A 16957-nucleotide genomic window follows, 5' to 3' on the forward strand; every position below is an offset into this window, starting at 1 on the left:
TATAAGGAGGATAAGCTTGTAAACAGTGAAACTGCCTAAGTAAAATTTTTATCATAAAGCAGTGTTCCTACCTAGCCTTTCCACAATGTGGCACACCCCAAGAGTGGAGAATTAACATCCAAGCCCACCTGGGACCTTAGAGGAAGCTCTAGTGTAGAAATCCAGAGCATGGTCTTCAGAGCAGAGAGAGCCTTGTTCCAGTCCCTGTTCTGCCACTTACCAACATGACCTTGGGCAGTCTCTAACTTCTCTGCCCAAGAAATAAAAGAATGAATACCTACAAAGTGGTTAGCAAACAGTCGGCACAGTAGGCTCTCAACAGTAGCCATTCTTAGCAATTTGACTCAGTTAGCTATTCTCAAACTGAGAGGACAGGTGGGGAGACATGCACAAGGGACACTGAGCACAAGGCAGAGGACAATATCCTCATCTGTTCAACTTCTCTGCCTTGAACCAGGAGAGCTGACACTGCTCTTGTCAGGTCCCAAGTGGGAAAAACTAAGGACAAATACAGTGATTAAAAGCCTCCATTCTGAAATGAAATGCCTTCTTCATCTGAGGAGGTCTGTCGTCAGCAGAAGCCAGGGGACACATGCCACTCCCCACTCCAGGTCGTTCCACACTCCAGAAGGACAGCACAGCCCAGGCAGCAGGGTGGATTTATTGGCAGGCTGGGTAAACAGGTTGGCTATGAGTCCGGAACAGGGTTGGGAGGATTGGGCTGCCCACTGGCTGGCACAATTGAGTCCCCATCGTGTTGCTGTCTGACATACTGATCCAACAGGGCACTCAGCTGGAGGGGCTGGTGCTGAAGCAGGGAGTGGATCTGGGCCATGAGGAGGGTGATCCCTCCTACCAGCTCCCCCTGCACCAGGGCCAGGCTGGGAAGCTTGGAGTAGTCGATGAAGCCTTGCCTGCTGAGGATGGTGTCGTCAATGCAGCCACCTGGAAGGGCACAGAGAGTCAGGTGACTCCCCACAAATGCCTTTCTTCTCTGAACACAACGTTCTAACCCCAAGAATTTCTCTCCATTGCCCTTCTTCACCTCCCAGCTTCCCCCATCTGGTTCCTACTTGTGTCCCCCCCACTCCCCCCGTTTGGGACTGATCCCCTCCCCGCCTCCCTAACTCTTCTCGAGAAAATCCTTACATAAATCATCCATCTGGCCCAACCCCCACTAAGTCAGTTTCCCAAACTCCCTGAAGAACATAGACTATATGTTAGTGGGTGCAAGGGCAGGGGAGAAACTATAAACACAGGTTCCGCCCTCCCCACAGAGACCTATGAATCACTATTCTATATAGAAACAGTTCCTCTAGGGGTTCTTAGTACAGGGGAGTCTGGGGAATATTGCTTCCTGGTCTTCAGCACCCTTTACTTGGGCTATTTGTTGTTTTTCTTTTCTTTTCTTTTCTTTTTTTTTGGTGACAGAGACAGAGAGAGTCAGAGAGAGGGACAGACAGGACAGGAGAGAGATGAGAAACATCAATTCTTCATTGCAGCACCTTAGTTGTTCATTGATTACTTTCTCATATGTGCCTTGACGGGAGGAGAGGGGGGCTATAGCAGACTGAGTGACTCCTTGCTCGAGCCAGCGACCTTGGGCTCAAGCTGGTGAGCTTTACTCAAACCAGATGAGCCCGCGCTCAAGCTGGCGACCTCGGGGTCTTGAACCTGGGCCCTCCACATCCCAGACCGACGTTCTATCCACTGCGCCACCACCTGGTAGGCGGGCTATTTGTTTTAAGTATCTTTGTATATGTGGGTTTTAGCACCTGCTACTCCACTGCTAGACTCAAGGTGTCTGAACTTCCTCCTTGGTAAAGTCCTCCCTGCCTTCCCTAATCACCCTCCACTGCAGAAGTGGTGCAGAGCAGTAAGCCAGTGCAGATGTTAGAAGACACAGGCAGCCCTCCACAAACCGTGCTGCTGACTCGGGCCCCCTCTGTGAGAGGATGTCCTCTCCAAGGATGTCCATAGTTTCTCCACTCACGTCCAGCAGATGGCACCAGGCTGCCGTAGCACGGGCTCCCGGTCACCCCACCCCTACGGCACAGGCGCCTTCTCACCTAACAGTGGCATGAAAGGCACACTCTTCAAGATTCGCACCATCTCCTTGACTTTGGGCTCCTCACTGACCAGCAGCAGGTTGTGCCCCACAAAAAGGGGCAGCAGGTTTTGGTACTTAGAATCCTCCAGGAAGGGCTTCAGGACCTGGAACAGCAGGAAAGAAGGCTTTATTGGGGACAAATAGAAGGGAGAGTGACCCACCTTGGTCACAGGCCACATCAGGCTGAGGGTCCAACCAGAGGGTCTCCTCAGCCCCCAACTGCAATACAGGCCCCAGACGAGGGTCCACTCGTGGAGGGGAGGAGTCAAAAGCACCAGTTATTGGAGATGCTGGAGTCTGAGTTGGCAGGGAGGGGAAGCAAGGGCAGGGCCCTCGGGCAGGACAGCTCCCTACCTGATTAGGAAAGACTTTCACCAAGATATCGTGTTTCCGCAGCCGGTGTCGCAGAAGAAGCTTGTCCTCCGCGCTCATAGCCACATTCTGGCAGACGGCTATCATTCGGTTGTCTTGGAAAACGGCTGCTATCTCCCGACGGAGGAGCCGGATGAGACCTGTCTCCTGAAGTCAGGAAGGGATGACCAAGGACATAAGCCACTGCTTCTCCGTCCCCCTCTACTCCCTCAGGGATGGGTGCTGGGCTTCCAGTGATGCCCAAACGTGGGGAAGAGCGGGGTACAGGCAGGATAATTGGGCTCCTGACTCTCAGAGACATGTCCCATCTCCCACCGTACCCTCTGATTTCCATCGCAGTCATTAGGGCAGTGTTTTCAAACCTGAGAACACTGGGTCCCTCCAAATGCTCAGCAGTATGATTCAGTCACTATTATTTGACAATAATTATCCCTCTAATACTGAAACCATGTTGAATTACTTCACCAGTTATAAATACAGATAACTCTTTGCAGTGTTAATTCAGAACAGATATTTTCACAGACCAAGGCTTCATTTTCTTAAGACAGTGTTTCACAAAGTTCAGAACTTGTGAAACTGAGATTATATTACCCATAAATGCTGTATAAGAGATTGTTTTTTTTACTACAGTAATGGTGTTTTTCGCAGACTTCCATGAAAATATGTATGAATGCATACAAGGTAAAGTAACAGAAGACTCACTATTGAGCTAAATCTAGATTCTAGACCTGCCCTGTCCAATATAGTAGCCACTAGCCACACATAGCTATTTATATTTCAGTTAATTACAATTAAATACAATTAAGAATTCAGATCCTCAGTCACAATAGCCTCATTTCAAGTGTGTGATAGTCATATACGGTCAGTAGCTAACATATTTGACGGTCAGATGTAAATCACTGCCATCACCCAAAAAGTTCTGGTGCCTTGTGCTGTTCTAGAATCTTCTGTAGTTATGAGGTAGCAAGCTCCATTGGCTTAAGAAAAAATTATGACGGAAAATCCTGAGTGGGAAAATTCCATTCAATGACTTTACTGTTGTCTAAATTGGGGGTTATCAACCAGTTTTTCTTTTTTATTGATCTTAAGAGAGTGGAAGGGGAGAGGAGAGAGACAGGAACATCTGTTTCTGTATGTGCCCTGACCGGGGTCAAACCGGCAACCTCTGCTCTTCGTGATGCTCTAACCAGCCGAGCTGTCTGGGCGGGGTTTCAATTTTTCTATCAATTTTGGCTGGGAAAAAGCAAAACCTGCTGGAAGAGTTCTAGACACTGAAACGTGATTTGCCAAGCACTCTACAGAGCTCATTTCAGATAGCTCTTTGCTTTCATAGAAAACCCAGATGGGTGGGTTCGGTCCAACCATGAGTCCTTGAGGAATCTCTGCCAAATGAATCATATCACCTCCTGCATCAGTGTTTGACATCTGACCTTAAATCTCATACGCTGCAGTTGCTGCTCACTTCCCCACAGCCCAGCCTCTAGCAGGAGAGGACAGCTAACTAGTCCTTAAACAGCAGTCGCCAACTAGGAACTACAATTTATTAGATACCACAATAACATAAAACTAACCACCATACTCACAACTTTGCCACTGGTCTTTCTGTTCTTTTTTAAAACAGAAAACCTCTGTGATTCCTCTAGGTAAACACAGCAGCTTCAGGTCCTTCAAGAACAGAGATAGTATCCCAAACCCCACACTGCTTGGATAGCTTCCAAATATATATTGTATTTTTGGAAACAAGTTAGGAATGAAGAAAATTCAGGAGGCCCATCCAATCCACAGAGCCCAAAAGGCCAATGCTAAATCAAGCACAGGCTTCATTTGAAAGTATCTGGGCCATGGGATAAAGTGGGGCAGTAATGATGTGGATGCTGTCCTGGAATCTTACTTCACTATAGCCACATATATAAGATCACTTTTTTTTTTTTTACAGAGACAGAACGAGAGTCAGAGAGAGGGATAGATGGGACAGACAAGAACAGAGAGAAATGAGAAGCATCAATCATTAGTTTTTCGTTGTGACACCTTAGTTGTTCATTGATTGCTTTCTCATATATGCCTTAACCGCGAGCCTTCAGCAGGCTGAATGGCCCCTTGCTGGAGCCAGTGACCTTGGATCCAAGCTGGTGAGCTTTGCTCAAACCAGATGAGCCCGCGCTCAAGATGGCGACCTTGGGGTATCCAACCTGGGTCCTCCACATCCCAGTCTGATGCTCTATCCACTGCGCCACCGCCTGGTCAGGCTAAGATCACTTCAATCAACATTCCATCACCAAGTAACATTTCCAGTCTCCTTCTTACCTCCTGGGAAGGCTTGGGAGGAGGTGTCAGGCATCCTGGATTGACAGCAGGTTTGGGGGGGATATATTCAGTCACAGCCATCAGTTTCTGCCGCTCAAAGTGCATCACACGACGGTGGCGGGTAACAGCTTTGGAACCATAGCGGACAGTCTGGAGGGTGGGCAGCCAGCCTTGGAGGGGAAATGACAGTGAGATGCAGCCTTTTGAAGGCCTTAGTCTCCTGAATACTCAAACCTTCTCTTCTAACAGCTGACCCTAGTTCAGTTGCTTGATCCTTTAAGGCTCCCATTTCTTCTGTGCTTCTTTATGCACAGAGATGGGGGGGAAAGAGGAGAACCAAAGACAAAGTATTTTGAGCACATTAAAAAAGGGAGGAGGGGCCTGACAGGTGGTGGCGCAGTGGGTAGGGCATCAGACTGGGATGCAGAGGACCCAGGTTGGATACCCCGAGGTTGCCAGCTTGAGCGCGGGCTCATCTGGTTTGAGCACAGCTCACCTGCTTGGACCCAAGGTCGCTGGCTCGAGCGAGGGGTTACTCGGTCTGCTGTAGCCCCACAGTCAAGGTACATAAAAGAAAGCAATTAGTGAACAACTAAAGTGCCACAACGAAAAACTGATGATTGATGCTTCTTATCTCTCTCCGTTCTTGTCTGTCTGTCCCTATCTATCCCTCTCTCTTGACTCTCTCTGTTAAAAAAAAAAGGGGGGGGGGAAGGGCAAGAAAACCTTTTTCTCAAATGGCCAAATAGTAAATATAAGTTTTTAAGAGACAATCTCTATCACTGCTACTCAACTCTGCTACTGTATCATGAAAACACTCATAGATAATATGTAAACAAACAGATGTGGCTGAATTTCAATAAAATTTTACTTATAAAACACTGTGACAGCACTGCCATAATTTGCCAACCCCTGGTATCAATCAGTGGTTTTCAAAGTGTGCCCTGGTCTCAACCAGTGGTGCTCAAAGTATGTCCCATTCCCAACCAACAGGAGCAGCACTGGAGAAGTTCTTAGAAATACCAGTTCTCAGGCTCCATTCCAGATTTACTGAATCAGAAGCTCAGGGGTAGAGTTCAGCAGTGTTTGAATAAGCCTTCTCGGTGATGCTGATGCATGCTGAAGTTTGAAAACCACAGCTCTAAGCAGTGCTCCAAAGCTCTCTCCCGTGATATGAAGGGGGGGGGGGTATACTGCCCTCAGACCTCCTCCAAACAAGTCTCCCCTTTGCTCATCCTGTTTGCCAGCATCACCAAAGAGCACCCCTCAGAAAATAAGGGAACCACTCAAAATACTGAGCCAAAGTGACCCCTTCATTCTCAACAAAAGAATCCAGGCTAGGAGCTTCCCACTCTCAGCTGTTTCCAAGACTGGGATGGGATATCAGGAAAGGTTTAGCTAGGAGGTAGTTCTAACAGTCAGAGCATGGTGAGTTCTTGGGGTGAGAGGTTTTATTGCTGGAGGCCACGAGGCCGAACTATTAAGAGCACAGGCTCTGGATCAGGTGAAACCAAATTTTAATCTTTCTTCTGTCATTTACTAGCTGTGACCTTAACCAGCCACTTGATGGGTCCAAACTTGAGTTTCTTCCTCTATAAAGAGGGGAAGAGAGCCCCTTCTTCATAGGGTGCTTTAAGGTTTAAATGAGATAACACATGTAAAGCATTTATCACTGTACCTGGCTTATATTATGTGCTCAAAATCATTCATCAAACAAATATTGACTGCATGCCTAATAATGTTAGGCATATGACACCTGTTGGCTATGCTGAATAAACATGTTCCTGTCCTTACGGAGTTTAAAGTCTAATAGACAAATAAACAAATGCTAAATTACAAATTGTGATGGGCTAAGGAGTCAATAAACAGGGTGCAGGATACAGATTTAATAGGGGAAACCGGCTTTGCAGGTGACAAGGGCAGACCTAAGGAGGTGACATTTAGACTGAGGCCTTAAGGAGACAGTGCCAAGGTCGGGGCGAGGAACAAAGTAAACTGGAGGCGAGCAAAATCTAGGCAGAGTATTACAGACACCTAAAGAAGGCAGGGGGATTAGGGCGTACACAATACTGTGGTTATGGTAGCTGCTGTGGCTCTGTTGCGGTTACCACTAGAGCCTGCAGTCATAGAAAATTACAATGGGGAAGGAAACTAGCGATCTAGCTGGGGGTCTTCGGGGGCTGTCTGGAGTCAGAGATTACGGGAGGGGAGACGAAGATTAGAGAGCGCCGGCCGTAACACGCCGTGAGGACCTGCGCCGCTCCTTACCCGCCTGGGGCAGGAGACCGCCTTGCAGAATCCCAGCCACGGCCGCAGCCATTGCCGCCGGAAGAACGGACGGGAGCCGAGTGAAACGGAAAAAGCTAAGGATTGTGGGAGACCTGGGGCCGGAAGCAGTAGGCGGATTCGCCGGCTGGAGCAGTAATCCGCACGCGCGGCGAGCCCGCCATTGCCGACGCGCGGCCTCGCGTCGGTCTCCTAGCAACGACGCTAAATCGCTCAACCGCTCATCCGCTCATCCGCAGCCGCAAGAACCACCCTATCCCAGTTTGCGGCCAGCAAAGCCCCTCGGCAACCCTCAAACTCCCGATTCTCCACTTCTGTTTATTTGTCTTCTGCCCCATTTCAATAATTTGCTCTGAATCAACCCCTTTCTCTGTGCCCCAACTTTCTGAGCTTCTCTTTCTTGGTACGATCCCGAATCCCGCTATTCTTAGGGGCTGTCCAAGCTGCTTTGCTCTTCGTACCAATCCCGCCCCAGGCCAGCCGCCTTTAGATCATGCCTGGAGGTGAGTAGGGAAATGGGATGGTAGGTAGGACAGTTGGATAACAGTAGAGTCAGGCTTTCAAGAATAAGGAACTGTAACAACTGAACCCATCTTTTCACAGCTAATCTTGCCCAGAGTCCAGAGGAAGGGGGCGTGTGCATTACTGAGGCCCTTATCACTAAGCGGAACTTGACCTTCCCCGAGGATGAGGATCTGTCAGAGAAGATGTGAGTGCAGGGGAGCGATAAGCGTGCTGGAAGATTGAAACACCTGGGATGACCAGTCCCCTGAGCTGTACTGATGTGACAACTAATCTTTGCCCCTCTTACTCCACACATTCAATCAGTGGTAGTGTCCAACTGATTTTTCCCTTCTTAAAAATCATTGTTTCTTTTCACCATGCCTACTCAACTGCCTTAGATCAGTGGTCCCCAACCCCCAGGCCACGGACCGGTACTGGTCCGTGGGCCATTTGGTACCGGTCCTCAGAGAAATAATAAATAACTTACATTATTTCTGTTTTATTTATATTTAAGTCTAAATGATGTTTTATTTTTTAAAAATGACCAGGTTTCCTCTGTTACATTCGTCTAAGACTCACTCTTGACGCTTGTCTCGTAAGTTCGACAATTATATTTAAAAATACCACAGTTTTTACGCTGGTCGCATAATTTTGTTTTGTACATTTATCTGTCCCACCCTAAAGGCCGGTCCATGAAAATATTTTCTGACATTAAGCCGTTTCGTGGCCCAAAAAAGGTTGGGGGCCACTGCCTTCGATAATGCTGCCATCACCTCAACAAACTCCTAATCAGCTTCCATGACTCCGGTCCAGGCTCCCTCCACCGTTGCCAAAGTGACCCTTTTAAATGACAGATCTGATCAGGTACTCCTTCATATAACCTTCCAGAATAAAATCTAAACATGCTAGCATGAGCTGACCTCTGCTGCCCATTCAGCCTTATTTCTTGTCACTCTCAATAAGTGTGCAGTTCTTCTAAGACCCCATGTCCTCACACCTTAGTACCTTACTACTTAGAGTGGTTGGTGCTGGGGGGGAGGGTCAGTGTGGAGCAGCAGCAGCAGCAGCATCACCTGGGAGCTGGTTAGAAATAAATAATCTTGGGCCCAACCTAACTGGTGGTCGCACAGTAGATCAAACCAGTGGCCAGAGGCACTGAGGTCTCTGATCTGATTGCCAGTCAAGGCATATATGAGAAGGAATGTACATATGTCACGTGTGTCAATGGATGCACAACCAAACTGGAGCAACAAGTTCATGCCTCCCTCCCTCTCTCAAAAAAATAATAAAATTTTTATTTGAAAACAAAGAATCTCAGGCCCACTCCAGACATACTGAATCAGAATCTGCATTTTAATAACTCTTCCAGGGGACTTATGGGCACATTAAAGTTTGAGAAAAGCTGAATAAGTACTTCCTACTCCTTCTGTTTGAAATACTTTCTCCTCATCCCCCTCTCATCTTTCTGGCTAACTCCTACTCATATGTCACCTCCTCCAGGAAGCATTTCCTGATTTCCCTACTTTAGACTCAGTGTATATCCCATGTGCTCCCCTAGTCCCTTGTACTTGCCTCTGTCATCCACTTGTCATAGATGTTTGGCTTGCTTCCCTAATAATGATGGGCAGGGACTCTCTCATTTATCTCTAGTGGGCATTCAGTAAATGTTATGGAGTTAATTAATGGATGAATGGAACAAGTGATTTTCCCTTAATGGACCACTCAAAGGGGAGATGAAGAAGGATCGTCCTGCAGAAATTGTCTCATTTCTGTCCCAGCCCCTCCCTCCACCATCCAAGCTGACTCAAAGAAGGCTTCCTTTGCCTCTGAGTCTATCCAGATATAAGCTGCTCTCATTGAGTTTCCCAGATAAAGAGCTCTGACCCCTCTCTCCCTTTGATCCTTCCCAGTGTTACTGACAGAGATCAAGGTCTCCAAGTCAACCCAGTTTCATGATCTGAACACCATCTCATGAGTCAAGAAGGTGTTCCTGACATCTGATCAAAGTCATTTAGCCATCCACTCCTTAAAACCTTTCCTGTCCCCATCCCATCTTCGCTGCTAAGAGTCCACAGAAATGTCACTCATACCTCCCTACTGACTGTTCTCCCAGGTTTCACACTATTGCCAAACTACAGACTGTCCGCCTGGACCGGGAAGGGATTACCATTATCAGGAATCTAGAGGGCCTCCAGAATCTTCACAGCCTCTATTTGCAAGCGGTAACTTCTTACCCCCTCTCTTTCTTCCCTACCTTCTCCCAGTGGACCAAGTCTGTCTGATCTAAAAGGAGCCAACCAGGGCATCTTGCCCTTTTCCCGGTGTTCAGGCAGGCATATCTTCCTTGAAACCATTCCCAGGCGAACCAGGAATTCTGAATTGAAAGACCAGTCCACCCCAAAAGAGATCCTGAGCATGTTCTCGAATCACTGTTTTTTGTCAGACACTTTCTTTTGGTCTAGTTCCTCTTGGTGTCTACCCGGAATCTTTCACATTATATAGCTCAAGCTCTTTTCCTGTTTTGAAAAAGAGGGAGAGAACCAAGAAGATTCCTCTGTGTCCTTCAGAACCTTGCAAGCTGTCAGTGCGGGTGGCAGTGGTGGGTGGTAGGTTGATCTGCAGCCTCCCCCAGATTGAATAAACCCAGCTCCCTGAACTTTCCCCACAGAAACTTAACAAATCAAAGTAATATATAGTCATTCTTCCCTCCGTATATGCAAACCCCCCCCCCCCACCGAGACGTTTTCAATTTCCCAGTGGCACCTTGGTTTCCTTGTCTTATTTACAGATCTTTCTTTGGTTGTGGGGTGAGCAGAGTATACTTTAATCAAGTTTAGCCAAATTTACACTCTGAACCATCCACATGGAGAAAGCAAATCATCCCAAAGTTGTGACAAACAGCTCAGTGACTGGGGTTATCATTCCCTAGTGCCAGATCTCCAGTTGCAAGAGTAGCCATGGTCTTGGGGCTTTGTCCCTTTAAAGGGTCCCCCACCCAGCTGTGCTCAGGTTGGTTTCCCAGCTTGGTTTGTTTCTTCCTGCAGAATAAGATCCAGCGAATTGAGAACCTGGCCTGCATCCCCTCCTTGCGGTATGTGGTGCCAGCCCTCGTGGGTGGGGGGAGGAAAGGGGAGAGCGAAAGGGGGAGACCTGGTAACACCCCAAAAACTGGTTCAGACCTCTTCAAGCCTGGCTTCTTGTCAGCTGGGGATCCAACAAGCTTAGCTCTGCTTCCCTCACCCCAGATGGTTATGTTGTTGTAGCGAAACCAGTGAGAGTGTACAGACGTTCTCTACGCCAACGTTCAAATTTAAAGGAGTCTTTTACTCAAAGCCGGCAACCGCATGGAGACCTAAGTCAGTCAAATCATGCGGCCCTCCAAACATAGTTTTTTTTTTTTTTTTTTTTTTTTTTTTTTTTTTTTTTAAAGATTATTTATTTATTTATTCATTTTTAGAGAGGAGAGAGAGACAGAGAAAGAGAAGGGGGGAGGAGCTGGAAGCATCAACTCCCATATGTGCCTTGACCAGGCAAGCCCAGGGTTTCGAACCGGCAACCTCAGCATTTCCAGGTTGACGCTTTATCCACTGCGCCACCACAGGTCAGGCCAAACATAGTTTGAAGTTAGCTTTTAAAGACAGAATTACACACTGATTGGGGAATGGGGAGGAGGGGATGCCTAGCAGTAAAAGAAAGCAGTGAAACAAGCTCATTTACAATGCTTATCTATAGAATTAATTCGGGGAGAAACATTCTAGGAACATCTGCAACTTCGCAGAACCAGCCCAAGGCCACAGCCTGGGAAACCAGCCTCAAGGCCATGGGGAGGGAGTCTTTTAAAAAACGTAAGTTCTGCTGAAAGTCTGTTTTAGAGAAACTGAATTCTGCTGCTTCGTTTCAATGTGTCCCCACTTGTCACTCAGCTGCTTAGCCAGGGGCCTGAGCACCGGACGCCCTCTGCCTCTCCCCCAGATGTCCTGATTCAGCTCTTTCTCTGTCCCCTCCCTTCCCTTACAGCTTCCTGTCTCTGGCAGGAAACCGAATCAGGCAGGTGGAAAACCTCCATGACCTCCCATACCTCCAGTTTCTGGACCTTTCTGAAAACCTTATAGAAACATTGAAGATGGGTAGGAACACCTCATCCTGGCTCATAGAATAAGTCCCGTGTGGGGCCCTCCCTCCTCCCTGCCCTTATCCCTCTCTCCCCGTGGCTGTATTAACAGCACAAGGGGGGGGGGGGCGGGGGGGCGTGCAGAGAGGCAGTCGCTTTGGGCTGGAAGGTGGGTATGAGAACCTTATTCTGCCACTTCGGTGCAAACAGATGAGTTCCCCCAGAGCCTGCTCATCCTCAACCTGACTGGAAACCGCTGCACCAACCAGGATGGCTACAGGTGAGGAGAAATTGAAGGTAGGAAGAAAGGGGTGATGGCTGAATCCCTCCTACTAACTCCGTGGGCTCCCTCTCAGCCTGCAAACCTGGAGTTCTCGATCCATGGTACCTTCTCCCCCCACACCCCAGCTCATCGGCCCCCTTTCCCTTTCAGCCTCATAACTCCACATGGAGCCAGCCCTTAGCTCTTTGGGGACTTCGCTCCTGGAAGCCACCATACCACCCAGTGTGGGCGCTGTCGTGTGTGCACGACCTCCCCGCTCCACACCCAAGGGCGCCCTCCAGCACAGCCGCTGCTTTCTGCCCTGCAGGGAGCTGGTGACCGGAGCCCTGCCCCTGCTCATGGACCTGGACAGGCAGCCGGTGTCGGAGCGCTGGATCTCGGATGGGGAGGATGAGGCCTCGGAGGAAGAGTTCCCAGAGCTGAGTGGCCCATTCCGCTCAGAGCGAGGTGACCCTGCTTTCCCAGGCTTACAGCCTCCCCAGAGCTCGTCCCTGTGGGAGGCAGTGGCGCCTGGGGAAGTAGCCCTAAGCCCACATCAGCACCTGGGCCAGGGGAGGACAGTCCAGCCAGGGCCAGGTGTCAGTCTGGGCACACAGGTGACCTGCCCTTCCCACCCCCTCCTTGGGCTCCTCCCCCATCAGGACGGCAGTTTGCTCAGGTCAGCCAGAGGCCCTCTCCCTCAGCCCAGGGCCCTGCCGCTGAGCCGGGCTCCATCCAGCACCACCACCCTGGCCCTCACAGGCTTCCTCAAGGAGCTGGAGCAGGACACGAGCAGGCGCAAGGAGCACAGGCAGCAGGCGGCCCTGACGGAGCACCTTCTGCGGATGGGGACGCAGCCCGTCCTCACTGAGCTCCCCCAGCTGCCGGGGCGGTCCATAGCGGGGGATGGCAGTGCTTGTGCCCCTCCCAGGCAGGGAAAGGAGGCACCTCACGAGTCCGCCTCCTTGCCACAAGCCTCCTCTGCCACCGAGAAACTGCCCTCTGGTTTCCAGGGGCTCCCAAAGCACTGTCCAGGCAAGGAAGGGGGTCAGAGCAGCTGAAGGCCTCAAGGCCTCTCTGGCTGGGGCACAACCAAAACTATGACCAGAAGAATCAAGAAATGAAGCGCAGCCCACGTCTGTCAGCGCAACCACAGGAACAAGAGCAGAGTGGGCCTGCTCTCCTCTGAGAGCCTCCTCTGAGGCAGGAGCATCCCAATAAAGTGTCTCCAGGCCCCGAATGTCTTTCACGTCACTGGGGGCATCTCAAGGGAAGCAATCAATAAAACACATAGGAAATCAAACACATTTATTAAGGCAAGTCCAAGGCGGCCACTCAGAACAAGGGGCATGCAGGAACGGCTCCGATCTCACCAGCGCAGGGGCCCAGCGCCCACCCCCAGGCCCGAGCCCCACGCCGCCAGGAGGAGCTGTGGGGCTCAGGCATACGCCTGGCTCTCCCTCTGCACAAAGGCCTGGAAGAGGCTGCCCAGCGCCCCGGGGGGTGGGGCCTGCTCCCCGGCCAGTGGCCCCCGCACAGCCTCCAGGCCTTCCTGCTCCAGCTCCCGCTGCTTCTGTCGAAGCTGCCGCCCCTGATCCTGCCCGGGAAAGGCAGACGTGAGTCCCCAGAGCAGGCTTCCCTCCCAACGAAGGGGGACATGTCTGCGGTCTCACACGGCAGGACAAACCACAGATGACCCGACATTCTCCTGCGCAACTGACTTTCGAGGGAGAGACCCCTCCTCCCAGCCCGGGAGTTTCTACCCTCCCAGATCCCCTTGTGTTCCCAGAACTCAGTTGGGTGTGGGGGAGATGGGCCGACCCCCAGAGTAGCCCCTATTCCCTGGGGGTTACCTGCCCACTCTCCATCAGCCCCAGGGCTTCCTGGTGTGCGCGGTAGAGACTATGCCTGCGATCCACCCGAGTCTGGAATCGGGGTATGGTCCGAACGGGGTCCTGTGCTCCAAAGGTCGGGGACAGCACCTGGGGGGCCTGGGCCGCCCCCACCCCGAAGATGAAAGGTTTGAACACTGACCTGATGTGACACAGACAGAAGGACCGAGGAGTCACCTCTCTCCATTTCCCCGGCCTGGCGCACTCGCCCCGTCCTTCCGGCCCGCCCCCCTCACCGGGAGGGGTCTGGTGTGGCCGTGAGGAAGTGCACACAGGGCTGCGCGGGGTCCCGGGGCAGGACGGACACCATGCTAGCCGTGGTGCGGAAGCCTCCCGAGTCCATGCAGATGCCGCTCTCCTTGTTCCTCAGGATGTCCATCATCACCTGGGCCGTGATGCTCCCTGCCAGGTGGGACAGGGTGAGGGGCCCCTGGGCAGAAGGGAGACCTTGGGCCTCAGGCCAGGCCCCCCAAAGGAACGGCAGGGGCAAGGGGCTGGCTGGCAGCTCCGTGGCCCTGCTGGCCTTCACCCTGGTCGCGCTCTGACCTTGCCGTTGCTGCAGTAGCTCCCGCCCGGCCCGGAAGCGGGCCTTGGCAGCTTCCATGCGCACCGGCTGCTGGGTCAGGGAGAAGACCTGAGCAAAGTCAAAGTTGCCCTGGCCACCCCACCAGCCCTGGGCCTGGGCGTGGGTCCGAAGCTCCGGGTGTTCGGCTGATATGTCTGTGCCAATGCTCAACTGGTTGGAGATGTTGCGGGTCCCCTCTGTGGAGGAGAAGGGGGACAGCTCACTCATCATTAGGCACCTATTCTGTGCCAGGTGCTTCGCTGGAAGCTGAGAACACACAGTGAAGAGCACAGACCTACCCTCGTGGAGACAGACAAAACAATCACAGAAATAAATGTGAGCTTGCCAACTGTGGTGTGATAAAGAGCCACCTACTTGCATGTGAAGGAGAAACCTGCTGACCACCAGAGAATCCTGGAAGGCTCCTCAGAGGAAGCAGCAGGCTGGAGCACAAGAGGATTTAACCAAGTGAAGGAGGAAGGATAAGTTCCTCAGTGGGCTCATTTTCTATCTTTCTGGATGGCTCCACCACCCAAGAGGTTTGCTCCTACACTGACCCTTCCCTGCCAACCTGCCCCACCCCGTTCCAGGGCTGACCGAAGAGGATGGCTCTGGGAGGCAGTTCCCTGCACTGGGCTCACCCTGGATCCTCTGTGCAGCCCACAGCCTCCCCGCCGTCTCCAGCACCCATGCCTCAGTCCGGTCCGCCAGCAGGAAGGTGTTGTGGTAGCAGAATGCCTTGGGGTCCTCCCAGCCACTGCCCCCCTGTCCATGACGCTCCAGCAAGCCTGTGATCACGTGCAGGGCTTCCTGGGCTGAGCTGCTCCGTTCTAAAGCCAGCCTGGCACAAAAAGGAGTCCAAGGGACAGAGGGCGATGGAGTACCAGTAACTAGTGGCAGAAGCTCTAATGGACAGGGTGGGTGGTGTCAGGCCCAAGTCCCCTAGAAAACCTGCCAACATCAAATATGCCACTGGGTTTCTAGCCGTCCCTGAGGGCTCCATGGAAAGGCCTGAGACACAGTCTCAGAGAGCGAAGTACCCGGAGCCCCACAACCTCTCTCCAGCCAGAGCTGCCCCACTTTTATCAGTTTTATAAATCAGGATGCTACATGAGATTTCATTTGAAAAACGTTTCACCTCTGTTGAGAAGAAATTTAGAACCACTGCCCTATTTCCAGGCCATGAGGTGGCCACATTTGAGAGTTTCCTCCCAGACCATAGAGATGAGTTCAGGAGAGAGGAGGGGTAGGGACAGCCCCCTGGGGAGGACACCAAGGCAAGGTGGGCGTAAAGGAGGAGGCCCCTGTGAACCGGGCCTGAGGGAGGGGAGGATGGCCTGGGCCAGCACTCAGCCCCCAGACTTCTGGTGTGTTGGGGGGAGGAGGGAGGGCAGGGCCGCACCTGAGTAGATCCATGCCCAGAAGGGCTTCCCCCTCCCCAACTGGCTCCTTGGTCCACACAGCCTCATTGCCAATGCAGACACCATGCTCATTGGCGCCCATCTCAGCCCCCCACAGCCAAGAAGGGCGGCTTAGGATCACAGCATGGGTCTTCAACACCTGTTCCACTTCAATGTAGGTACACTACAGGTCAGGGAGGAGAAAGGGAGAATCCACTCAGAAAGGGAGAGGTATATACCAGGTGCTGGCACTGTGCCAGTCAGCGTACACAACCCTTGGAGGAAGGTCATAGCATTTCCATCTTACAGATGAAGAAACTGAGGAAAACAGAGGTTAAATAGTAGGCTCAGTCCAGGTTGGTAGACTTGAAGTCATGCTCTTACCATGTCAGGAGGCTTCCCCGGTGTGGGGAGCAGGGAGGGAAAGGCCTTAGAAGAATGCCTACATCTGCCACCTCCTGGGACTCCATAAGGCCTAACCAACCTACCTGGAGCCAGCTGCCAGGCGCATGTGTGGCTGCTGGTACAAACACCACCTCCTGCACTTCGTCCCGGGGTCGGTCTGAGTTTTTGGCAAAGATCACAGCTGGTATGGCCGAGGCTGGTGGCACTGAGACAAAGCAGTCACAGGAGCATGGGGTGTCAGGGCTCCACGATGTCATCTGGGAAGAGGTGGAGATGAGTATGTCCCTTATGCGACCTCTCCACCATCCTGTCCAGGAATCAGTCCTGGGGAGTCCCTTTCCCAACACGTGAAAACAGACACTCAGGGAAGACTCTACAGTTGGATTCTGGATGCTCAGCACCCCACGCACAGTCCATGTGTGATGTGACAACAGACACCCACTCTCTCCCTAAGCTCCAGGCTTTGGAATCAGCAGGCAGGGCAGACCAGCACACTCTGAGGGCCCTGCACAGCTCACTTGTTACCCTTCCCCTCTTCAAGAGTTCCACGCCCCTCTTCTGTCCACCCCTTCTGGCTTCCCAATAACGTATGCCTCTCACCCTCTCTCCTTGCAAGATTTCCAGCTTAGTCCCGGGCACCACTACCTCCATTTAGGGTCAGGTCTGTCCTATTGGACGGAGGTTCCCAGGTGACCTGGAAGCCTTGTCTCAGGGGGCGGAGTTGGAACTGATCGCCTGCAGTTTCG

The 16957-nt window shown here is 51.6% G+C and overlaps 3 protein-coding genes across 4 annotated transcripts; 1 reads left to right on the top strand and 2 right to left on the bottom strand.

Moving 5' to 3' along the window:
• Positions 1 to 642: 642 nt before the first annotated feature.
• MRPL10 (mitochondrial ribosomal protein L10) lies at positions 643 to 7129 on the bottom strand. Its single transcript, XM_066263821.1, has 5 exons — positions 7055 to 7129; positions 4787 to 4956; positions 2465 to 2629; positions 2070 to 2214; positions 643 to 945 (listed from the first exon to the last, which is right to left on the bottom strand). The coding sequence occupies exons 1-5, from the start codon at positions 7104 to 7106 to the stop codon at positions 689 to 691; spliced, it is 789 nt and encodes a 262-aa protein (XP_066119918.1). The 5' UTR covers positions 7107 to 7129; the 3' UTR covers positions 643 to 688.
• A 121-nt stretch (positions 7130 to 7250) lies between these two features.
• Positions 7251 to 13252, top strand: LRRC46 (leucine rich repeat containing 46). Its single transcript, XM_066263824.1, is given in 10 exon segments — positions 7251 to 7575; positions 7676 to 7781; positions 9690 to 9798; positions 10621 to 10667; positions 11594 to 11703; positions 11898 to 11967; positions 12278 to 12417; positions 12712 to 12943; positions 12945 to 13033; positions 13036 to 13252. Coding segments are annotated over 10 exon segments (951 nt in total). The 5' UTR covers positions 7251 to 7565; the 3' UTR covers positions 13074 to 13252.
• On the bottom strand, positions 13241 to 16923 carry SCRN2 (secernin 2). 2 transcript variants are annotated; one of them, XM_066263822.1, is made up of 8 exons: positions 16812 to 16923; positions 16295 to 16468; positions 15809 to 15990; positions 15048 to 15247; positions 14388 to 14603; positions 14078 to 14243; positions 13803 to 13983; positions 13241 to 13546 (listed from the first exon to the last, which is right to left on the bottom strand). In XM_066263822.1, the coding sequence occupies exons 1-8, from the start codon at positions 16860 to 16862 to the stop codon at positions 13388 to 13390; spliced, it is 1329 nt and encodes a 442-aa protein (XP_066119919.1). In that variant the 5' UTR covers positions 16863 to 16923; the 3' UTR covers positions 13241 to 13387. The 2 variants fall into 2 exon arrangements, with proteins under 2 accessions (XP_066119919.1, XP_066119920.1); XM_066263823.1 differs by lacking the exon at positions 16812 to 16923 and adding an exon at positions 16730 to 16792.
• Positions 16924 to 16957: the final 34 nt, after the last annotated feature.

The sequence above is a fragment of the Saccopteryx bilineata genome, chromosome 2 (genome assembly GCF_036850765.1).
Source record: "Saccopteryx bilineata isolate mSacBil1 chromosome 2, mSacBil1_pri_phased_curated, whole genome shotgun sequence".
NCBI classification, from domain to species: domain Eukaryota; kingdom Metazoa; phylum Chordata; class Mammalia; order Chiroptera; family Emballonuridae; genus Saccopteryx; species Saccopteryx bilineata.

What these genes read in the sequence shown, in the direction of transcription:
- MRPL10 (XM_066263821.1), bottom strand. Translation starts at nt 7,106, where the DNA reads ATGGCTGCGGCCGTGGCTGGGATTCTGCAAGGCGGTCTCCTGCCCCAG. An exon ending in CGGTCTCCTGCCCCAGGCGG is followed by an intron (nt 4,957 to 7,054) that starts GTAAGGAGCGGC and finishes TTCCCCTCCAAG; the next exon opens with GCTGGCTGCCCACCCTCCAG. An exon ending in TGAAAGTCTTTCCTAATCAG is followed by an intron (nt 2,215 to 2,464) that starts GTAGGGAGCTGT and finishes CTGCTGTTCCAG; the next exon opens with GTCCTGAAGCCCTTCCTGGA.
- SCRN2 (XM_066263822.1), bottom strand. Translation starts at nt 16,862, where the DNA reads ATGGAGGTAGTGGTGCCCGGGACTAAGCTGGAAATCTTGCAAGGAGAG. An exon ending in CGCCTGGCAGCTGGCTCCAG is followed by an intron (nt 15,991 to 16,294) that starts GTAGGTTGGTTA and finishes CCTGACCTGTAG; the next exon opens with TGTACCTACATTGAAGTGGA. An exon ending in GGCTGCACAGAGGATCCAGG is followed by an intron (nt 14,604 to 15,047) that starts GTGAGCCCAGTG and finishes TCTCCTCCACAG; the next exon opens with AGGGGACCCGCAACATCTCC.